The following is a 26,539-nucleotide window of genomic DNA, read 5'->3' on the forward strand; positions in this document are numbered from 1 at the left end:
AATTATAATCTCGTCGATGATAAATTATCTCAAAACTTGTCTTTAATATTCTTGAATTTGATAATGAGATTATAATTTTCAAATGTGTTTCAAAAATTTGGAAGAATTTCATTTTTAAATCAATAAATTTGAATTTTTAGAAAATAAAATATAGAAGAATCTGATGATACTCTAAATGAGTGCAAAAATTATAATTATAATTTTATTCATTATCTATTTTTGACGTAATGTTATTTTATGTGTTAATGAAATTATAGTTTATTAATATATTTTAAGAATTTAAAAAATTTATAGAAATTTAAATTTTTATTCTTGAGAATAAAAATAAAACTGGTTATAAAAATTCTAAAACATAAGAAAACAAAAATTTGAAGATGAAAAGAATGGTCTAATTAAAATGAGAAAAAGTTTTGATTGTTACTTGAAACGTTGAGACAAATTTTGCAAAAACTACGGAAAATATATGAAAACGTGAAAATGCATTTTAATTCCTCCAAAAGTTGGAAATATATAGTTGGAAATAGATTTTTAAATTTGGCGCACGTCAACAAAGGATACGTGTGGACAGTTAATTATATAGTTAACTGAATTGAGTAACTTTATAATTTCGAATGTGAGACAAAAAAGAGGAAGTAGCGTTACATCATTTGAATCTCGTTTTTTATCTTTTTTTTTATAAAAATTTTTATAAAAAGTATTAAATTTCATTTATCATTAGTTATTTCATTTTAATAATATAAAGTATAAATTAATTATAAATATTTAAAATACCTAAAATATTTTGATTTTTTTTAACTTTCTATAAATATGTTTTTCGAATTGTAAAGAATATTTCACTATTATTTTATTTTTAATATTATTTTAATTTATAAATATAGTGCTGTCTTCTTCTGATGATAATAAAAATCAAAATTAAACATATATGTATAGCAATCTTATTATAGCAATCTGATAAATAAATATCTCAGTATTTGTATTAATATACAGAAGATCCTTAACTTGTTTACAAACAGCTTTGAGAAACGGACAGAAGAGTTTGCCAATTAGATTAAGCCCATAAGTTTTGCTCCAGTTACGAAGCTCACACATTCTGCCAAGTTTTGAACATACCAATAGCTTACATCTTAAACAACTTTCAGAACCTATATTTACTTTCTTGTCTATCCTCTTAATATCTATAATTTCTTCACTGTCACAAATTTTCAACAACACATAATAATTAACAATATATAACATAATTTTCGAAAATAAATATAATAAATTTTATTAAATATTTTTTTTTCTAGAATAAAACTTGCTAAAAAGAATTATTTATATTATTAATAAAGTTAATTATAATAAAATTCATTGACGAATTTATGTACTAAGATTAAGTGTACTAATATACTTTTGCCATCATTTCTCAGTAATGAGTTTCATGTAGGTGGAGAGATGTCTGTACACAGGTAACACTGGACTAATTCTCTGGCAAGGCGACATGTTTCCTAACAACGATGAAACTTTCCAGCTAATCCCACTCTGAACCCTTCAGCTGATGTAGGGTATTATATCTCATGAGATTTCGTTCTCCTAGATATCTCTACTGCACGCTTCACAATATATAATTCGATATTAATTATCCCAAATTACCTATTATTTATTATTTTGATTTCATTTTTTAATCGAATTAAATTGGTATTCTTCATATTTTTTCATTATTTTTAGTGTCTTTTTTTATTTTATTCGTTTATCCATGAAATTTTAACAATCTTACAAAAAATATTATTCAATTGATGAAAAAAATCAGAATTTTTATACAACTATAGATCATGAAAATTAAAAATTAAAAATAAATTGGAAATACTATTGAAAAATTAAAAATTTATCAATTTATCAATGGAATTTCAGGATGCATCTATTAAAAATTTCCTATAGCAAATATTCAAATATTTTTATCATGCATAACTATTTGACCCATCATTATAACCCTTATACAAGACAACGATGATCGAAGCAATGTTTAATCACCTACCTCGTCATACATAACGTTGTCACGTTCAACGCGTCAATTTCCATCGAAAACAGAAGCAAACGTCGATCATGTTAAAACCTACAAACTGTACTTTAATCCATCGTCCAACACCGATATGGAAAACATTTCGTGGCTTAACGTGGATTGATACAGTACGCCCAGCATCCGACGAATGTTTTGTCTGCCTATTAGTTGTCCTCTCGTTTCGTTGTCTCGTCCAATAGCTCGTCCACGACTGGTTTCACTACATTTTCCATCGTACCTCGTTTTGTTTGCTCTGTTGTGACGTAGCGAATCAACAACTCGGTCCATCTGTAGTCGTTCGTGATTGCATTTCGCACGGTCGAATCTCAGGCATCGATGAAACATCGTGCTCGCCTGAATGGCATTCTACTCTTTATGCACCATTTCAGTTACGATTGTTTACGAGAGTCATAAATCTTGCCAAGTATATCTCTTTTCATTCATGGTTGATCAGAAGTCATTGCATTCATTCGAATTTGAGACCTTCTCGTTGTGAATCGTGTGATAGTAGGTTTTGAGAGTATGTTTCATGATAATTGAAGATTACATTTCAAGAAAAATATCTATTGATACGTTTTACGATGAAGAGGTAGACGATGGAACGAAATTTATAAAGTTTAGAAACTTGAAATTGTATATTTATGAATTTATGATAATTATATATTTATAATTTACATATTTGTAATTTATAATACTGATTTTTATTATTAATTGTAATTTAATATGGACAAAATTAACATTTTAATCTTCTATTTCTATAATCACTTATCTTGTGAAAATAAATTTCCTCTTCATAAGAATTCTTATACTTAGTTTTATGTCGTCAAAAAAAACAATTGAATTGAAATATATATTTAACAAGTGAATTCAGAGATCATAATCGATATATTAATATCATTTTACTATAGGATAATTAATCAATCATTGTGAAAAGAAAACAAGTTGCCGAGTGAAATCATTTGAAAGTCTTTTAAAATGTACACAACGACAAGTTGTATGCACAGCGATTACTATCAGCCTTGATTTAGTAGGGAAATGCAATAAGCTAATATACATTGTCTGACCAACGGCTGACATTATCTACTGTTCATTTGCTCGGTGTGCTTCCGACTATCGACTCCAAGAGTGCGAAATTGTTTCGAGAACGTGATATATCAACGAACACGTGAGGGAATAATAAAGTAAAAATCACAATTCAAATGGTCGCAAGAATGTAAAATAGTGATTATATGAAAAAGAACAGTTTATCTATGTCTGTTTTTTTGTTGAAGATCAAAAGGATTGATCTTTGATGTTATACAAGGTGTTGATATGAGATACATTTTTGAAGAATTGATTTTAGAGAATAAAATAAACATAGAAATGTTGATTGAGATTTATGTTTTTTATATTTTTTTTAACTACAACTACATTTTATTCATTATTTGTTCATTAATTTTTCTAATTTTCCAAAAAATTTATCTTTTGATAAATGAAGGAAAACTTTAATGATATTCTTTCCAAACAAGAAACTTTAACTTAACTGTAAACAGAATTTGAATATTTCTTTTTATAAATTTAAGAAATTTAAGAAATATAAATTTCAACTTTAAGAATGAAAAATTAAAATAAATTGAGATCTGTATTTAAAGATCATGACAAAATATATGATTCATTAATAAAATAAATGTTGATGCGACATCAATATTTAATTAAAGAAAAAAAAAAGAAATAAATTTTTTAAGAAACTTTTTAATTATGAAAAATAATCATAATAAGAACAAAAAGGACCATAACAAATAAAAGAACGACATATACATAACGTTCTTTTCATTTTTTAAAAAGAAAGTTAACAACATATACAATGTATACCTTCTAAAAAATAATCTTTCCATTTTCTTTTCCTTTTTATCATTAGCATCTCTCAAACATAAAGATCAAGATACAACGTTAAAGCGCCTAGCTACCTCTCCAAGTAGTAAAAGAATTTCAAGTGCGAAAAGAAGTCGTTAAAGAGAAAAAAATACGCCCATTTCTGTTTTTAAATTCGAGTAAAAAGAGATGAAAAAGTTTTTCGCAGCAAACCAAAAATCGCAAGATACTGCTTGTGTGATCCACAAAGTCTGTGCGCGCATTATTATATTATTCACTGTGATGAACAGACGTTACACGGACACTTTACAATCTAAAGAGAGTCGACAATGCCACAGGCGAGTTGTGGCTGCGACAATGACCATTGTGTCCGTGGGGGGCTCTCCATGCAAAAGTATACGTCTCTTTTCACCGACAGTGAAAACATCTGTCTTGTGTATCGAGAAAAAAAAAGACGTTGAATTTTAATCGATTTTGAATATCCTTGCATTCGTCCAAAGATCATGGGTTGGCTATCGTTGAATAAAATTTTACGTGGTTCTTGAATTTTTGTAAAATTTCTTTCATACGATAGATTCGAGCATGAGAATATCCATTGTATATAATTTAAAGAATAAAGTTATTAATTGGTTCGAAATATTTTAATAATATTAACAAATAGATAAATATTGGGTGAAAAAGAGAGAGAAATAAAGTTAATTATTATTTTTCGTTAATTCGAAAAAATACGGAATAAAACGAATATTGAAAAATTTTAAATATTTATAATAGAGCAGATGTATTGTGTTAAAAGTGGATTTATTCAATTTATTTCTTCGATGATTTAATAGCTCTGCAAAAATATACAAATCAATTTAAGTGTCGTTCGCAAATAATTACCCATAAATAAATGCAGAAATATATCGTTTCAAAATTTATAGATCTTTTTTTTGATAAATTCTCTTTCATTGAAGCATGAATTATAGTATGCACCCTTATATCTGCTATTGACAATAAAAGAATTTGAATTTCAAATTTTCATCGAACATCAAATCGATTGACTGGTTTTATTTCGAATTGATTAATTAAAATAATAATCTATAAATTAAATAATCCAATTAAAGATTTGAAATAAGACATTCTATAATATATTTATATATATATATATAAGCACATCTGATATAAATTAATTATCAAGATTAGAGACACTATATCTTTCAGGATTTTAAATATAAAGGAAGATGAAAAATTTTCAAAATGCAATGAATACAAATGTAAAGAAAATGAAAGGAATAATTAATGACTTTTTGAATTTCTAAAAAAAATAGTTATTCAAAAGTTCCATCATTCAATAAGATTTAATAAGAGAAGAAAACAAAAAGCAAAAGTTTTGATCTACAGTTTTGCATGAATAATTTCCCACTTTAACACAAATTTTTTTACATCCAATTATTTTTAATATCATGAAAAATTTAGTGTATTGACTTGTAGCAAGTGAATTATCAATCAACTATCTGTACCGACGAAGGATGACAATTCTTGAGAGGATGGAACCGCGACAAACGTTCGAAGAGTTTTTAGATTTCTTTCAGATCTGCGACATTTTCCTTTATCGTACTATCGTAACTTCCTCGGTAAACGTACAAGTCTTTACAAGACTGACGATTCGAAAGCCGATTTCCTTCAAATCGATCTGCACTTAGGAGGGTCGTGATCTGCTCGACCGACGTCTCCGCTATGATGGAACTACTTGAAAACTTCTATTCGACTGAGTGTCGTCTTTCATTGATTGAACTAACAAGAGGAGCCATCTCGGTTTGAATACTTTGGTATAATAAAATTATTTAAAATAATTGCCAATTCTTTTGTTTATTGACTTGAACAAATACAACGATCTTACTTTGTATTGTGTCTGTATTAACTGACTCTTTATTTCAAAAGAAATAGTTTGAGATTTAATAATCGATCAATTAAAATTTGTTAATTGTACAACTTGGAAAGAATTATTTCGATACCTCGTAATATATTTTAGATGTACGTCGTAAGATTGTATTATATTTTTCTTAATAGGTAAGAAGAAAAATATATAACAATCAGTCTCTTCGATAAATGTTTCATTTCACGTCTGCATAGTAATTTGAAGCTTTTCGATGAAATTACACGTCTTTCGTTTTATGTGTTTAGCGTAATGCAATGGGTTAGTACGGTTATTTTTCGCGGCTTCAATGAAATTACATCATTAGTATAAATGCCGCTTTGAAGAAATCCCTTCAACACAACTAAAATTGAACTTTCATGAGGATTTAGAGATAGCTATTTTCCTGGCAATAAGAGGGTAACTATAATAAGTCATATTATTTCAATGATGATTAATTCATATTTATTACATGAAAATTTTCTTTCAATATCTTTCTTATCAAATAAATATCTGGTAAATGGTTTTATAAATATTAGAATAAATTTTCTTTTATTGCAATATTTATTAAGATGGAAAGAACTCAAAATTGTAATCAGAGCTTAAAGGATTCGAGATCTCTATCTATCCAACAGCAATTCGTATAAATCTAGGAGGATGCTAGACTTCAAAATAGGGATTATGGGATTGCGAGGTGGTTCCAAAATTAAGGATACATATATCGTTGCGCAACGCTTATCTAGATATTGTGAACCAACTTCGCGTGGATTATGTGCAAAATTCAGCCAAAATTTGCTCAGATCTTCACTATAGGCCATACTTATTGCATTATGTTGTATAAAAATTGTTTAGAAATTAATTATTAAGAAATGTATAAATATAAAGAATTAATGTATGTGAAATCAATTTTTCATTTTAAAATTTTACTCGTCAATTTTATAAATAAAAATTGATTTTTTTTCCAATTGAAAATTTTGCTGAATATTTCGAGCAATGAAAATAGTAAAAAAGTAAAAATAAAATAAATATTTCTTTTCATTAACTTTTGCTCAATATGGAAATCAAAATGTTGATGTTTCAGGTTGAATATATTCGTGCATCTCAATAATCAAACTTTGTAAATTTACCTACATTATACATCTATTATACACCAACTCACAGTAATTCGAATCGCTTTTTCGATTCGCTTGTTTAATCTTAATATAACAGCAGTATACTGTATTATTAAATGTCGAACAATTAATACTGTTAACAAGTGATTCCTCATTTTTGGATCCATTAATGTGTATGAGATATTTGACCGATTCAAACGTTAGTTATCAATACTTTAAGTATTATAATCAAATATGATATTAATGATATTAATTATTTCGTAGAATTTTGAAGTATCTGAATAACAAATAAAAGTCTGATATTACAAAATTATATTACCAAGATTAATCTTTTAATAAATAATTCTAAATTTAATTAAATATCAGTATTATTCAAATGTCACAACTATCTCGCCATCATATTATTATCAAATTAATTAAAACGAAAAAAACAAAAGATTGCTAAGAAATAAAAACAAGTCTATTTTCATTATAAACAAATATTTCATATTACAAAAATGAAAAAAATTATAATTTTTCATTGAAGAGAATTTAATCCCAAAATTATTAAAATCTATCGAGACGTTAATTAAGAGCGAAATTATGATATTTTCTAAAAGTGGCACAATAGCAAATAAACCACCCCGTATTACGTTTCGGTGTAGCATCAATGAGAACAGTCGATGGTAGCAATTCAAGAACTTCCTTTACCGAAATACCGACCAGTATCCACAACTATACAGCTCTTCAGGTCGAATCTAATCAATGAACGGTAATTTACAACGTTAGACCGATTACAACGTTAGAAGGATGTGTTGCATTCGAATTGTAATTCGGTTTCAACTTGTGGAGGATTAATTGTCGAATTTTCTATACAGATGAAACTCTACGCCGATGAAATGACCCGAAAAAATCTTGGAGTTCGATCTAATACAAGGCGCATTAAAGCGCGGTTGAATTATTATCGAACGTTGTCAAAGGATTCTACCCCTCGGAAATGCGGTCGTAAATGAGTCCGAGAACGGCCATAATCCTGAAACGCGTGCATAAATAGGTAGACGAGGATAGCTTTTAACGGCTTTCCATAAAAAAAGAATATCGGAAAAGAGGTACTTTCTGCGTCCTTCGTCCATAATTTTTGCTTTGTCTTCGACTTCAATGTTCGGTTGTGCATAGGGGGCGGTTTTGTTTCGTTCGAAGGACTTAGAAGGGATTAACGCTTAGGAGGGTAGCGTTTAATGAAGTATACTTTCGTTTATAAATTGCAAGATAGTTGAGGATAAACATAATAAACTCGAGAAATCATTAGAGAATTATTAAAATCGTTAGGAATTATTGTTCCATTTAATTTTTTTATTTCTTTCATAAGAAATATGTAATAATTAAAGATTTAAGAGAACGTAGATTATTATTATTTATATCATGGAAATAGAGAAAATCATATCATTAAAGTATCTTTTGTATCTTTTGTTTAAAGTATTTTTATTTCATCTCAATATCGCAATGCGTACAGCAATCTAGGAATCGCGTCTGTCACTTGGACTATAGCCATGTTACGTAAAATATGCAAAACTACTTATCATGAAAAATCTGCATTAATATCCGCAGTCTACTTATAAGTGAATTATCAATTGTTTAATATGTGATTGCATTATATAAGTGACCGCCTATTTTAAAGAGAAGTTATTTAAAAACAAAAACAAAAATAACCAATACTTATAATTTAGAATTATTCTAAAAAATGTATTATTTAGATTTTAAAGAACTAGATTTTGACAGAATTTGGAATTGAAATACTTCAATAATATTTTATATAAATCCTCAAAGGATCAATGAAACGATCAAAGGAAATAAATATCTCTAACGAGACAAAAGTGATCTCGTATAATAATTTAGATGTTAAATGTCGAGGTCAATTTAGGGGGATATCATCGTGGAATTTCACTCGGTTCACCGCAACGACAACTTCCGGTCGACGAGGCGACAAATCATGCGTATCACCATGCATCGTTCGGATAAATTTTGGCGTGGAAAGTGGCGTGCTGGCGCCGATATATTTCTGACGCTCGAGTACCACTCTGTAGCGAACGATCTCGTGCACGCAATTTGCATATATGCCTAGGCTCAGGTGATGACGCCTGATACCGTAGCCGTCCACCTAACAATTTCATTTGCAACGATGCTCGTTACCATTCGAGTTCGTCTACGTTTCCTCTCTCTGTGATCCATCGAGGGATAAGTAACAAATGGCAAACCGAGATGTAATCGAGTTTAGCTTCAAACGAATTGCGTTTCCATTTATTTGACTAATATCTGTGACTGGCATCAGAGGAAAATGTTTTAATCGTTATCTTAAAGTCTGATAGTATACGCGTATTCTATGTTAAAAAATAGAAAATTTTATTAAATTGGTATTTGAAGTTTGATATTCTTTTTTTTCGATACTTTAATTGAGAAAGAAGATTGATTGATAAAAATTTTGGAAGAGAGATAAATTCTACTTCACGTATAACGGATGGATTGTAAGTTAATATGGAATATTTGAAATATACTATTTTCCTACTTTATATATTAAAATCGAAAATACTGATAAAAAAATTTCAAGTATACGATGTCATATAATTTTCTTTTCTATCTGTGACCTAGTTTCTACCGTAAAAGAAAGGAAAGAATTTAGGTCGACCCGGTAAATTATTTTATACTTAGTAGATTTGAGGAAAGCTTTCTTCGAGAACAGATTTGCGATGATTAAGGAATAAGTTATCTTAACAATAAATCATTTTAATAAAAGTTATATGAAGAGAGAATATTTAACCTTTTAATCAATATATATTGTATTAAAAAAGAATCTAATTAAAAAATAAATTTTTCTTAATATGATTATACTTGATTCCAGAGACAATATCCAATTTTATAAATTGATTCGTTATGTATCTTTCGATCTATTCAATACATTTTAACACATGCTTTAAACTCGTATCAAACAAATCTTTCATCTCATTTCTTAATCATCGTGAATTTAATTACGCTCGTCTGATTAATTACACATATCCAGCGTGTTCCTGTGATCTAATAGACGAAGCATAACATGATTTTTTTCTTCTTTTTTTTTTTTTTTCGTTTCAACCAACCAATACCGAATTAATTGGAATTACTCGAGAAGATCGATCGGTATCTGTAATTAAAATATAGCCATCGTGGTATCATTTTTTTCAAGATATATATTCTCATCTCTCTTTCTCCTTTTATTTCATCAAGATTCCATCGTGATTGCGATCGTTTCTCAAATCGTTTTACTTTTTTTTTTAAGCCATCGTTGTCTCGATGATTATCATTAACGAGGAATTGATTATTGCCTTTTAGATGTTCGCTCCAAGAATCTATTTCACGTTAGATGTAGTTATTATTCGTATATTTATTTATTTATATTAATCTACATGTTTATTTAATATTTATTGTTGAAGAAACACTTGAAAAGTGGCAGAAAAATTTGACATTCCAATATTTTTTAAAATAAATGTTTTTACAATTAAAAAATTTCATATATGATTTATCTTTCAATCGAATTCACATTTATTTAGTATTTGATTGCCATTGATTATTATTATTATATCCAGAAACTTAAAATTCAAAATAAATTCTGAACCATCATCAAGAAGATGTTTTCAAACAATTATTCAAACTACGTAACTATAAACGATATAATTTAATTATCAAACAAGAATCGATAGGTCTCACATCATAGATATAATCTATTGAAAAATAATTAACATAATCTTTGATTTAACTTTTATTATTTCAGAATCCATTAAATGGTTCATTCTATTGAAACTCTCTAACTAGTCAGACTCTCTTTAGCTAAAACTCTTCCTTTTTAGATTTTCTTTTCATTTTTAATGTTTCTCTCTCATTTCCACAATCTTATATCATTATGATACTTTTTATCGATATATTATATACTATATAGAACCTACTTGTTTAAAAATGGAGATCTTGGAAATCGGTCGTGTAAAGTAAAAAAATATAGCGAAATCTTGTCCGATTAAGAGAAAGCCCATAGAACGAGTCTCGTTAAATGATATAATTTACTTTCACCGTCCGATTAAGCGGGCTAGACTTAATCAGCTTTCATTCTCGTTCCACTGAAATTCCACCCTGGCCGCGTTAACACGTAACGCGAAAGCAAAGTGATTAACTGTTGAATAAGGGCGATGATGCTCGTATTCAGACGAACACGATTTCAGAATTATTCATCGTGGCGAACGTTTCCTCTCGTCGTCGACTATCTGTCCATGATTATTCTCCGTTTTATACGACAATTAATTCCGGCGAAATTTCGACAGAAGCTCGGTTCCGCGACCGATAAACCAGCTCAAGCACGTTCTTCATTATTAACATTGTCGCGATTCTTATTATTATTCGACGACATTTGTTCCAACTTTTCCTAATTCACAGAGAAATCAACGATATTTTATCTTCTCTTCTCTTTCATCGTGGAACGAAATATTACCAGTAATAAATATTTTATTATTAATAATAAGAAAATGATATATTTTTCTATTGGAAAATTTTCTTGATCTTCTTACATCTAATAATTTCAAAATGATATTTGAAAAAGCGATTCATCCGAGGATTAATGAGTTACATAGATTTCTTCTTGTGTTTGATTGCTTGTTCTTTTCCTTTTTTCCCCCGATTTTTTCCCCTCGTTATCTTTTCTTTTTTTTTCCTTTTTTTTTTTACGAAACAACCATTAAGGCAGTGTCTACGATGGAGTTCTCTGTCGGGAGAAAAATGGTCGGCGAATTGTTCATTCAGAGAAAACTTTTCCGCTCGGTAGTTTCACGTATTAAGCCCTCGTTCTGTACGGTAATTAACTTTTATTCTGATACTATCTATTACGACTAACTATCGAAACATGCGATTTTCCCTTAATGTATGCTCGTTTCAACATATTACCCCTTACAATTATAATCAATATTCCATAAAAAAAAACGTCAAATTATAAAAGTCATAATAATCTCACACTTTTTAAATGCAATTTCTTTTCAGTATGCGCCTCGATTAAAAAAAAATTTAATTCGAAAAATCCATTCTATTTTAAAAATATATTTCAATCTTATCGAATTATATTTCAATTCTAGTTAACATTAAATTTATATTAAAATCGGTCTGAGACGAGCGAAAAAAGGTTAATTACTTTACCGAATGCAAAAAAAAAAGTGAATGGTTAATTAATAATTTAAGCTTTCGCCTGCTAACTGAAGCCGATTTTTCGTGTATTATTTAACTTATAAGCCGATCAATAGTAACGGGTACTTTAAAAGTAGAATTAAAAATCGAAAAAAAAAAGAAAATTAATAAAATGATGAGAAGAACTTTGGACGCGTAATAAAAGTTTCGCTTCGAAATAACTTTCTTTTTCGTCTGGCGAAAAGTTTTCTAGATACGTCTCTATGCAATGACACACAAATTTCGTAGGAAAATCCTTCCGGTCGAGATTGAAGAAAATACCGGTTGAGTCGTGAGTATAGGATGAAGCTTTGCCTTTCAGTATCTTTGTTGCCAAAGGTAGAACCACATAAAATGTCTTTGGAATTCGTCTCAGTGCCATCTTAACGTCGTTTCTTTTTCTCTGTCTTTTCGTATCCATCTATCCACTTATCTCTAACTTTTCACGACATAGCTTACCAATCCTTGCCGAATATTTCACGTGATCCTACGCCATTCACTACAGTTTATCTTCTCATATGATACCATTACTAAATAAGATTTTTTCTGTATTCGTTAGCAAATAAAATTTTTTATTTTTTTTTTTCGTTATCTTAAAAGATTTTGAGTATCTTAAAAGATTCTTTTAATGATAAATCTTTTTTTCTAAATTTGAATTCCATTTTTATTTAAATACATAGTTTGAAGCACTAATTTCGAACATTAAACTTGTTATTAATTATAACGTTAGATTTATAAGATCTCAACCCGACTAAAACACACAGTTTGAAACTTGAGTTATAAATTGAACTCGAGGCAAAACGATCTTTGCAGCAGTTTCCTTTATCAATTTACATTGTCAAATAATCCAAACGTGAAATCTAAATTATGATATTTCGACTTTCTTACTTTCTGCTCAATTTGTTCGGTTAAACCCTTCTGTGCTGGACAAGAAGAAGATAAAGAAATCCTTTCCAAGCCACTCATCCTTTCTCAACAGAAATTTCAATAAATTCGATGATCTTCGGTTTATCTTCAAATTTCATTAAAATAAATTGTGACAAATTTTTTAACATTTTCTTTTTTCTTATTTATTTAAGGTGGAAAAAGTTATTGCAATATTATTCTCTTTATTCGTATCAAGAATGAATGTCAAGACTAATATGACTAAAAATTATATTAATACAACTCAAGTATAAATTATTTAAAAAAATTCATATTTATAAATTGATTTAAAATAATAATTTTCTTTGTATATTTTTCTATTTCTCTATTCTAGTTAACCATCTTTGCTTTAAATTGTAACACATTAAAATTTATAATTCACAATTTATAACTTAAAACAACACGTAAAATTATAGTTTCATTTCCTATTGCACACTTTAGCTTAATAAGATTCTCCAGGAAAACATCCAGGTAAAAAGAAAAAACAAACATCAAAGAGCAACGATATCTAGAATGAACCTTTGGCTCGACAGAGAGAAGGTTTGTATGTCGTAAAATTCATCCGCGAAACGAAAGTTTGAGCGTGGCCGTGGGTTCGAATAGTCCCAGGGTAAGAAAGTTCGGTGTAACTTTCCCGGTTAGACGAATCACCGCCACGTTCGGCGTCGGTTTCACGAGCTTCACCCTCCGCACCACTGATCAACTCAAGGGATCTGGTAATTAAACCCTCTCCAAACCATCTTACTCTTCGACTTCCCACGCGTCGTTTATTATATTAAAACGGAATCGTAGATTCCACGACGTGGCGCGCTTAATTTCACGGCACCTCTCGTTATTCTACCGTAAAATACCGATGAACTTTACCGATCTGTGAAGATACTACCCGCGGATCGATGGATCCGAAGAGTAAAAGCTTCCACGAAAGTGTCGGCGAAGGAAGATAAATTAGCTGATGTAAGGGATGTTACGGAAATGGGGTGTAAGTATAAGAGTTGGGGACACATGAATGATTGGAAAGTTATTTATTAAGTATGATGAAAAAATAACTTTTTATTATTATTTAGTCATTTGTATTTGAAATTATTTATATTTATTGATCGAAGTAAAAAATACTTGTATATTATTGTATTATGGAAGATATTAATTTATTCATGGAATATTTTTGGAGGTCAAAATGAAAATATAAATTGATGTGCATAAAAATGTAATGTAATGATTGAAGTTTATTTATTAAATTATAACCAATTAAATTTGCATTAAATGAAGTAAAATGGAGATAAATGACAGTGCGACGAAGATAGAGTTGCCTCGCTTTATCTTCATTTCGCTTCATCCAACACGAATTTCAATTCCTTATAATTTAATAAATAACTGGTATTTATATATCTATAACTTTCATGATTGTTTTCAAGATGTTCTATGAATATATTAATTCTGAATATTATTACACGTATATATAATTTTAAAAAAAGATTATATAATAGTTTTTGTAATCATTTCATATACATTATTAATTTTAGACATCGAAATAAATATAAAAATATATAAGCAAATCAAAAAAGAATTTAATTTTCATTAGAAATTATGTAGAAGCAATCGGTTGCCATCAGACGTATCTAATAAATTTTACTAAATAATTTTCTAATCGATCAAATAATTTAACAATTCGTAGATAAGTATCCTTTCTTATCTTTAATTATTTAATTAATATTAATTCGATGTATGTAATTAATTTCTTTAATTTATTTCTATATGTGCCTAATGGACATATATTAGACAAACCCGTCTTTGCAACACACTCCAACAAAACAATAGGGAGCGGATACAATATGTAATTATTTGTACATTGAATCAGGAATAGATTCATTGCATTGGTATGAATCCATTCCTAACTTCACAGCGAGGAATCTCTAGACGCAAGATGTTTAGCATACAATTTTGAACAATGATAAACTAAGAGAATTGTGTTGTTGCTTGCACAATCAATTCAATTTAATTAGATTTAATGTTGAATAGAGATGACGTCATTGCGTTAATTAAAAAGATTAGAATTTTGTTTGAGATTTTAAATATTATATTTATAATATCCAAAAAAGCATACTTTTTTTTTCGTTCCAAATTTTTTATTCCAATTTGTCAGCCGTTTATTAAAGCGAGAATAGATTCGTTGCTGGACGCGCACGGTACAATATAAGCGAGAAACTTTTCTAATTTGCGTCGATACTTCATAACGAGATTCCGGCGCGTTAAATAACAGTTAATTATACGTAGTTTTTGCCGATATAACTGCACCTGATTTTTTTCACGGGTTAAATAACAACGATAAGCTCCGAGCATAATTAAAACGAAGACAACTGTCCTTTGTCTTCTCGTTGCTTCCGTTCCTGCTTTAGGCATCTCTCGACACCAATCATGCGATTTATAATGCAACGAGAAAGATAAAATGACAAAATATATATTCATCGCGACGAAATAATGGTAAAATTTGCTGGATCACGTTTCACCAGAGTATTCTAACGAGTTGACAGATGATGAGATTGTAAAACAAATTTAAGCGTAAGAAGGAAACGACTATCCGGTTCTCTATAAAGAGTATAATTAAACACTCTACGGTTTTATTGGTTTTCCGTATTTGTTTCCTCATTACTTTGAAACATTCTCGCAATAAAATAGAGTCTGGTCGAGACTTGGCAATTCTACAAATGATTCTTGGATTATACAATGTATAAGTTATACAATTTTTATTCTAACAACATTTGACAATTATTCTGGATTGATTAAAAAAGAAATGCAATATTTCTGTTTTTTTATTTACTACAGCTATATGCCAATGGTAGACTACATTGCGACTTTAAGAATTTGTAATTATTTAATATTTTTTATTCTTGAAATAATTTAATAATAATAGGAAATGTAATTATTAAATTGTAAATTCAACATCCATCAGATTTAGCAATTTTTAGAGGTTTTTTTCTTTTTTGTATTCGATTTAAAAATATTTTGTAGCCATAAAAATCATATACATATAAGTGGTTATAATTCTTTCTAAATATTTAATTTAAGAACGATATAATGTAACATAATTCCACAAGTAGTGAACATAGGATCATCCCTTTCGAATCAGGTTTGCACCCCAACTTTAGAGACTTTAGTACTCGGATAGACAGGTGTTCGAGGACTAATTGAACTGATTCGTCGTTTAGGTCAACATCCAAAGTTAGTCTTGAATGTAAATCCGAAAGCAGTAATAAATTGAGAGGTTAATCCTGAAAAGGCGGATAGATCGAAAGTAATTCTAATTGCATAGAAGATGATGCTCAAGATACGTCGTGATAACTCTCCATTTTTATTTTTTTTTCGTTAAAATAAATTTTTACCTAACAAGGATGCAGAAGTAGTTAACTATAATTAAGGTTAACGCGTAATTGCCATGTCGCGAATAATATATTTTTGGTTTCTTGAACATAAGATATATGTATAATTTACACATTTTTAATGCGCATTTGCATATACGTATATATTCTCTCGTATCTATCTTAATTCCACTTCAACGATAAATAATTTCAATAACATCATAGAAAGAAAACATCCAATGACTGATTCTTTATTTATCCTCGTAATTACTTCGAAACACGCTGAAAAAGCTCGAGCTCCATTTCTCTCCTCGCACCACATTCCAGAAAATTAATTCACAAGCAGATGGTTAACCTTCTCCACCTTCAACATTCTTTCCTGTTTCAAATGGGACAAAAATTCACCGGAAAAGTGACTTCGGTGAAAGGAAAAAACTTTTAAAAACTCCTTTGCGAAAAAGCTTTCGCCAGTAATAAAAATTCCTCTTGGTACAAATTCGCTCGAAGCATTACGCGACAAAAATTTCCAAATGGAGGGAGGGCGGGGAGCGAAACACTCGAGAACGGAATTAAGGAGTTGTTCGACCGTGTTTCCATCATTGTCCCGTTTCATAGAATGAGAGGATGTGACGAGGGAATTTTACGGCGGATAAATCGGCGATAAATTCGGCGAGCACGCGATGGAACGTATGCAGAATGGTTGCTCGTCGTAGTTGCTGTTATCGAAAATGACGCGCGACGTGACGTTGCCACTCGTTTTTCATGGAGGATCGATCCACGGGTGTAGTCGAATATCAACTCGCGATATATCCGCTCTTCTCTCTGTCTTGTTCCGCTCTTCGTCGCGCAGACGTGGTTGAAATTGCTTTTATAGTTGTCAATTCCCTTTTTACTCCGGAGGACGCTTTGTCTCTGATGCTGGCTTCAAAGGTTTTTGTTATCGTTTATGAGATGTTGGAAATCTTACTTTATGTGCGATTATCTTGAATGTTTAATCTAAAAGCTGGATTATGTTTAGAATTCATTTGAATCGCTTTAGGATTGCCTTTAGGAATTTTCTCGAAGAGATTTTGCTGGTGAATTTTTTTTTAATTTGACTGATTGGATGGACGATTGAGTACGATGAAGTAGAAATATAATGAATGAATAAAAAAGTAAGTTCAATTTAATTTTCAAAATGTGTGATTCTATTTCCAATGAAATTCCATATCATAAGCCTCGTATAAAGTGTATAAGAAAAATTGTAATTCTATAATTCTTACTAAAGATCACTTTGGAATATATTGTCTATCCTTATTATATTTAAAAAATAAAGTAGATCTTTACTTAAATTTTCAAATTTTTAATTATTAATTAATCAGAATTTATATAAATATTCGCAATCTAGTTGTCAGTTTTTGAATTGAAAAAATAGAAATACATTTAAATTTAGTCGTTTAAACAATTCAACAAGATTTTGTATAAATTCTGTTTGAAAAAATTTACAGTGTATTTATTTGAAATAATCTATATTTTATATAGAATAATTTCTAAGATTAGGATTATCTAAATTTTTTCACCTCGCTTAATCGTACCTTCTTTTATTTTCTAACTTTTATTTTCCAACTTCTTTTGTTACGCCTGGGAGTAAATTGAGAACAGTGAGAAAAGAATATATTGTACGTATATACTTCGAAAGACGTAAAACATACGCTGTTATGCGCTTTTTTTTCTCAGTTGTTTACTTCGCTTTCTGTTGCACGGTTAAAGAAAAGTCTTCGAAACAAGAGTCAAAATAGTGCAGAGTTCACTTGCACTCCATTCTCAATTGAAGAATTAACGAAGAAATACGTTTAAATTCTAAATTATCCTCGTTTTATTCATTGCTTTATAATTATGATTATGTAATTCAAATTTTTTCGAAATTTATTCTAAAATTTCATCTATCTTTTTTCTAAAAAAAAAATATTTAATATATTTTAAAATGAAATATTTAGCAAAAAAGAAATTGACAATTTAAGAAAAGCAATACGGATGTGAAATTTTGAAAAATTATAAATTTACGAATGATTTATCTTTTTCACGAAACTTTAGTGTATAACAGGTATAATTTGATATATGTTCTTGGGTCGTGTATCCAAATATTGGTTCATATATCCAAATATAGGACATTTGTGAAAATCTCGGTTATATCACTATCTTACGTTTTATACGAAATTATTCGTAACAAGAGTTTCCTATGGTACGCAAAATCTTAAAAAAATTCGAATTGAGGTCTTCAAAAACTTAAAATTTCTATCTTTTGTTGAACACAGACTGAATCACAAAATTCTATAAAAATATATTAACATAAAAACTGCCCACATATGAATAATTAAAATGTCTCATATTATAAATTAAATATAAAACGACACTTAATTCTTTATATTTCAAATTATTTCTTATTTTGTTATGTTGAAATTAAATATGTAAATTATTTACAGTTTTAACGCATATTGTGCAATATTAATAAATTTTATTTATATTAAGCAAACTTTGGTCAAATAATCGATGAACAATATAAAAAAAAAATCAAGAATTTTATTACTATCTAATTTTTATTAAAAAAAATATAATCAAAATTATAATAAATAATGAAAAATATTTATGCAAATTAAAATGAAACTACGTACATTTATTTGTAAATTTCAAGTCTATAATCTGTTCTATTTTCAAAACATACATGAAAAAATAAAATTTTTTAAGAATCAAATTTCTAATTTCATTTACCAAATTAAAGGAACATTTAGGTATTAAAACAGATATTCATTATCTATATTACAAGAAAAGGAAATTAATTAATTAAATAAAAACAACATCATGATAAAAAGTACCAGTTATAATGCCTCCTTTTCATTTTTAAACATTGTATCTACCCAAAAAAATTCTTATTTAAAGAAGAAAAAATATACATCTTTTCAAAAAGATATAACTAAAACAGGAAAAATTAATCTGATTTAATGAACTCGTTATCCTAAATTAAGACAACGATTGATATTCTTCGACCTCCCCCTGCCCATAGAAACGAAACAATGTTAGGAAACGCGACTTACCTTGCAATCGAGTGATGTTCCTCGTCACTTTGTGCCCGTTAACGAGCTGCTCCCGCAAATGGATCCTCTCGCGATGACGCTGATAATTGCCGATAACGATCGTGGTCGTCACCAGCACGAGAAACAACTTCGGCCCCCAGGCCGGTCTCATCGACATCGTCCACCGGTTTTCGCATCCCCCGAAGCTTCTTATATTCCGCGACGTCTGTTGATTTTACCGGGCCACCGCGGAACACCGTCTCTGAAATCCAAACACCGATGAAAGTCCACGGTGGCCACACTCTTTCTTCACGGTTCAAGGAAAATTCCCGAATATCCCGATGAATACGCGATACCGTCAAAATGGCGACAGTTTGTGTACATTGTCGGGTAACTTGGTTGAAAATTGATGTTTGCTGCTTCCAATGTGTTTGCCAACTGATGTTCATGGGCGAACGGATTCGATAAAGGGTTCGATCCTGACGAAGTTTGGTTGAGATGATTATTTGGGATAAATAGGGACAATTATTTTCGGTACAGATATATCAATTCGTGGTCAAGCGTTCGTGCAGTATCGACATGCTCGCGTAATTATTTCTAATTGTTTTATTCTTATTCTCGTGTAGATTAATTAAGATCTAGTGGCGATTACAATAGAGTTGATAGGAAGAGATTTTGGAGATTTGAAAACAGAAATTCAGATCATAAAAGAGAATATATATCGATGATCAACTATAGCAAAAAATGCGATTATCGATGGAAGTCTATTAGAACAGAGGCTTTTATTTTATCTATCTAACCGTTGCAACACAGACAATCGTATAATTCATAATAGAATTGTCGAGAATGTAATAATAACTTCGATTGTGAAAGAGAAATGTATTTGACGTATGATTTAGTTCTCGTTGTTCGCAGTCATAGTTCTATATACGTACCCGGATAAATGTGAATTATCGGAAGAAAGACTGTAACATCGAACTATATCGAAATGGACCGTATCAAATCCAAATATATATTGTTCCACGAATATTTTCTCGAAACCGTATATACGTATAAAAAAATTTTTTTTTTGCATCAACAAGCATAGTAAGTTAAAAAACATCTTTTATATCTAACAAGGCCACGTAATAAATATCATTATATAGCATTTTTTATAAGTATATATATATATATATTTTTTTACTCAAAAAGAATTATAGTTACAAGCTTCAAATAAGAAAACCACAACATTTCCTTCATTTCGTTCAGTGCACCTATAAAATTTCAGCAACACTATTCGCAATCTACTTGCACACTCACATTCCCTTGCACAATCTATTTCTTAAGCGAGATAAACACGTATTTGTTGCGATATTTAGAAAATACGAATGCAATTTCGCTACCGTATTTCGAATCGAATTTCCTTTAAGTGTGTACACACATACGCGCGCGCAAAGAGGTAGAAGAATATTCAAAGGCGTCAGAGGAGAAAAACGATGTATCCGATTTCGATAAAATAATTCTGAAAGAAACGCGTTATCAAGTAGCTGTATAAAATATCGTTTGGGGAGGAAACATATTATATCCGGTTATAGCAGAACGATTTTTCGCGCGTGTGCAAATACGCGTCAAAGTCTCCTTTCGAAAAGCTTTGCGCGATCATCCGGTGCTCGACAGAGATAGACAGACAGAATGGACGGTGGAGGAAGAGAGAGATGAAAGCTATTCTAACGGAGATGTGATCAAAGTACGAATGCGCGCCATTGCATGCATCCTGCACAAATGTATGGCAACAGAACATTCGGCAACCCGACCGAGAATGATCTATTCAAGCATCCAGGTCGCCGGCATATCTCCTTTCATCCCCGTGTATCTCGAAAAATTTGTTGGAACTTGATGCGCAACCTGACCAAAGATCGGCGAGAAATTCACCAAGAAAGGAAGCCAAGCTATTCTTCCATTGACACGGTAGCAGTTTGCGAGAAAGGCATCAGCGGTGAATATATGTTTATTTTGTCATCACGTAAATTATTCATATATTCAGTTGTTAAGGTGGATTAAGAATTAGTGTACGATATAAGATGTTTACAATAGTCGTTATAGATCTATAGTGACCATTTTAAAAATCATTAAATGTTTTCTAGAAAAATGTTTTCTATTTATTTATCAAGTCGTTTATTTATTTTTAATATTAATTATATTGATATATTTTTCAAGATTATCATGGAAATTCTCTCGTTAGTTAATTTAAAGACAATATAGTTTTGCAACGATGAAAACCATACTGATATTTTAAATTTTCATTTATCTAATATCATTACAAGAGTTAAGAAACATTGTCGTAATATAGCTAATATGGTTGTAAAAATTACTGAATTTTTTCGTTAATGGTTTGAATAGTATCATCTATAATATTATAATAGCATATAATTAAAAATAAATGAAATCTAATTTCCAAAATGAAATTAATAATCTCGCTTCTAATGCTATACCACGTTTCAGTAAGTCTCTTGTAAATGGTATCAGAAAAATTGTAATGCTGAAATTTACATAAAAATTACTTTAGGAACATAATATCCCATTAGTCTCGAAAGGGTTAACCATCGTATTAATTTTTATTACATCACCAGATGAAAGACAGGGAAATAAAAAGCGAATCACCTTAATGAGTCTCGCAAAAAGTGCCCCGACTGATGATATAAATTTAGTAACGTACCTGGATCCCGACCACACAGATCCTTGAGTTTCTTATCCATTCAATTACGTTCGCAAACTCGACTTCCTTTCTTTCATCGCTGAATGGATCGATAGAGTGAAAACCGGATAATAAGACGAACAATTGATTAAAAATTTAATAACGTATCTTGTCTTAGAAACGGCAATTTACATTCTAGCTGTGAATTATCGATCATCAAAATCATCGATTCTTTATTCGTTCAAATGTCACCAACTCAAAATATCTCTGACTGAATATTGCGCTCCTAGTCTGTATTTGACCAACGGCACTACCAGAATAACAAGCAAGCGATTCGAGGATGCTGAATATCGTCAGTTGTTGAGTAGCATCATTATTAACCTCGATAACGAGAATAGGTATTCCCTTCCAAAAAATTTTTCGCTTTGTAGAAAATTGATATTTATCTGGTTTTACTTTAAAACACTTTTTCGAGAATATATATATATATGATAACGTTTGATTACTTTGTAATTAAATAGTAGAGACCAGTCAATAATCAGACATGGAAGAATTTATTTTTTTAGTCAAACAAAGTAATAAGAACAACTGAGATAAAAGAAATAAAATAGATTCGTTATGGTCAAACAAGTAATATAGATCTGCCAATCATCAAATAAATACTTGATTGAACAAGTAGCAAAGAAATAGTAATTCAATTATTGTTGAAATTGTTAAAATAAATTCGATATAATCAAATAAACACGTATCAAACACGAGAAATAAAATAATTAATCAAACAAATGATCAAACAAATATATGTATATTAATATTATTAGATCAATTTGACAAATAGAATAGACTATTAAGAAAAATATGTAACTATCATGATCCATCAAATAATATAGATGGACAATTGTCAAAATAAAGCAATCACAGTTAGATAAAAGTGAAATAGATCGATTAGATAAATATAATAGTCTGTTAATCAATAGACCAAATTTTAACTTTTCGAAAAAAAGTGTTACAGCGCTTATAAATTAAAATTGTAAATTTGAAAAAATTTGTTAAATCATTTCGTTCTTTAGAAATTAGAATATAAATGTCATCATGAATTGTTGCATAAGTATTTGATGAGCTACAATTACGTTTCCAGTAGTATATGGCATGGTTACAGATCCATGACCTGACACGCACAGTCATGATCCTAACCAAACTGCAACACTTTGATCTAATTTCTGACAACCATTCGTGTAGCGGAATTCCCAGATCACAATACAGATAACAGATACAAGATAACGAAACAATATCAAAAGATATCGGTGCATCTATTTTAAACATATATGTAAATAAATTTAAATTATTTAGTACATCTTATTACTTCAAAAATATCTGTTACAAAAATGTAATTTCCATTTCTGACATATCTTAATTTTATTATTTTCACAAAATGATAGATAATAATATTCTCATATGTTGAGAGAATATTGGCAAAATATTTGATTTTTATTTCATTACATTTTAATTTTCACATTATCACAATTTTAATTTTCATATTTTAATTTTTAATTATATTTTAATTACATTTTAATTTTCATATTATCACATTTTTCTTTATAACGTAATTTTTATATTTTAATCCAATGTAATTTTCAGAACTACTTCACCAATTTCTCTCTTCTTTTACTATTAATTTGAACAAAAGTGTCGAAGCTTTAGAAATAGGGAATTTCATTGGTAAGTACAGCCGATTCGTGGTTCAAGAGATCAATTCGTTTTACAGTTTGCAAAAAGACTTAGTATTCCAAGGTATGTGGATTTCAGAACAATGCAAGAGAATAATGGAAAAGGAGATAACGATCGAGTCTTTTTCATACGTATTTTATACTTTATTGAATAGAATTTCCATTGAGAAAACGTAAACGTATGAGTCAGATTTTCTCTTATTATTTTGTCTCGAAACAAATTTTTTCTCAAATAAATTTCGTAAATAAATGAAATAATTCAAAATATTGTAATTATTGTGATAATTTGGAAATTAAAAGTGATGAGATCCTGATGTATCAATTGAGATGAAGTTAATTTATTTTCTTTGATTTCTCAAACTCTACAAATCTCATGCATTGAATTTATGTATATTATTATAAACTGCTATTTTTCCAAATTTAAAATTCAGATTTATATAATATGATTTTATGATTTCAATTTGATTAAAATATTCTTTGCAAAGAAATTAAAAAATTTACATCAAACATATAAAAATAATATTTTAATTAAAAATTCGAGTATTATTGCCAACAAATATATAAAATGCAATGAAAAGAATACAACGTAAAATGTATACAAATTGCGATATAAAAACGTCAAATAAACGTTTAGTTTTTGTAAGCCAGTAATTAGTCATCTTTTCAAATAAATTTGAATAATCTCATTTATCAAATCTTCATATTCTCAAATATGCAATGAATTATGATAAATTAGTCATAACTTCTAACTAAATCCAAACTTGAAAAATTCTATATAAATTTAATAAAATCTCTCTGGAATATCCTCAACTTTTTTTTTATCGAATTTTTTTTACTCCCTTCGATGATATAATTAAACAATTAATTCCTGTGTTGAAAAGAAGAATTAAGAGGAAGATTGACAAAGTTAATTCATAATTTAAAATGTAAAACGCGTAGTAGTAAGAAACCGATCTTGTTGTCTCCGCGAGGCGCCTGCGTGCATGTTTCTCTAGTGGAAACACGGGACAATTAGAGAGTTGGTCTGGAAAAAGGGATTACAAGTGGAAACGGAATGAGAACGTGACGTGGAGTTGAAATTAGACAAACGGTAAACGGTACCGTAAGCTGATAGAAAGGGGCAGTAAAAAAAAGAAAAAAAAAAGGAGGTCAGAAAGTAATAGAGAACAAAGTTTGAGAATAGGTGTGGAAGAACTAATGAAAATATGAAAAAAAAACTATTAACGAAACAATGAAAGAATTATGATGAAAATGATTTTTGTGAACGCGAAGATTATACGAATAGATTTTTGGAATATAAAGAAGAGTATTCGAGTATTTTTAACTAATGTTCGGAAAAAATTTTAATTTCACTTTGACGATTAAATAATATTCACATGATGTTCATTGGTACAATTTTTATTTTTATAAATATTATTATTCTTGTAAAGTTATGGATGATTGAATATTGATTGTTTTCCTTATAAAAAAAAAATAAATAAATAAATTATCGAAAATTAAATTTAAAAATATTACAAGGAGTTTTTAATATCGAAAGAATAAATAATTAAATACAAAAAGAAAAATAATAAAGCATTAGAAAATTATGTTTGCTGAAAAGGAACTTTTAAAATCTTGGAAGAGTATTTAGGAAAATATTAAAATTAAAAATCCATTAAAATTAACTTCTAATTATTATAATTCAAATTAATTAGAATTTATATATTGCGGAAAAAATATTTTAAACGTATTTTCTTATTTTTTATGATAAATAAATTTACTGTAACTTTATTAAAAAGATTATCCTAAAAAGATTATCTTCTTAAAGTTTCTTTTCAAAGTTACATTTAATAAAACTAATACTTTTTTCTCAAAAAACATAATTATAAAAATATTATTACAAATAACGTTAAACACACCATTCTTGTTAATTAATTCATTTCCAAAAAAAAAAAATAATATAAATATTTTATTAAAGTAAAAAACTTTCCATTTGGAAATAAACTTAAAATAAAGTTAATAAATTTTAATAATAGAAATTTAATGCAAAAATACCACTAAAAAGATTTTAAAAAAATTAAAATATATTGAAGGAATTGGTAAAAGAGAATTGTGAATAAAAACGAGAGAGTGAAATAAAAATATAAGTAAATAAAAGAAAAACTGAAGAGGAAAAAGAAACGGGAAGGATGAGGTTAATGCTAACAGGATGGAATTTGGTTGTGAGATCACCTCGATGAATGAACTTTTCCAGTTTCTATGGGATCCACCTGCAACCACTGGTAGTAAACCGAAAACCACGGCTCTTCCACACGAACAACCGTGCGCCGCATGGTTTTCATCTTAAAATATGCGTGCGCCTGGTTAGCTTTGTTAGTCAGTTGGACTATTGTGTCCGCATAATAAAATAAATGCATTTGCAATGCAAAGTTTATCATCTTCGTATAAGCGAACTAAACTCACGTTAGATGGTCTTCGAGGATACAGTTAGAATTGAAATATCTTTTGAATAAATTTGAGCATTGATATTTGGCACATAAAATCATTCCAAATAAAAAATTAAAATTGATATGATTTTTACTGATTTTCCAAATAAATATTGTTAAAAGGAATAATTTTGAGATTTGAAGAAAAATTAAATAATTGAATTAATATTAAATCATTTTAACAAATTTAATTTTAAAATTGAAGAATTCAAACCTAGCGTATCCAAATTTATGTTTAAAATATTT

The 26,539-nt window shown here is 29.0% G+C and overlaps 1 protein-coding gene across 1 annotated transcript in view; it reads right to left on the reverse strand.

Moving 5' to 3' along the window:
- The window catches only part of LOC108002577 (zwei Ig domain protein zig-8-like), an 85,110-nt gene that overhangs the window by 30,572 nt on the left and 27,999 nt on the right, over positions 1-26,539 (reverse strand). The window contains exon 2 of the mRNA XM_017064335.3: positions 19,452-19,692. Coding sequence (XP_016919824.1) covers positions 19,452-19,608 — 157 coding nt within the window. The 5' untranslated portion in view covers positions 19,609-19,692. The remainder of the gene's footprint in view (positions 1-19,451; positions 19,693-26,539) is intronic.

The sequence above is a fragment of the Apis cerana genome, linkage group LG1, assembly GCF_029169275.1.
Source record: "Apis cerana isolate GH-2021 linkage group LG1, AcerK_1.0, whole genome shotgun sequence".
Lineage (NCBI taxonomy): Eukaryota > Metazoa > Arthropoda > Insecta > Hymenoptera > Apidae > Apis > Apis cerana.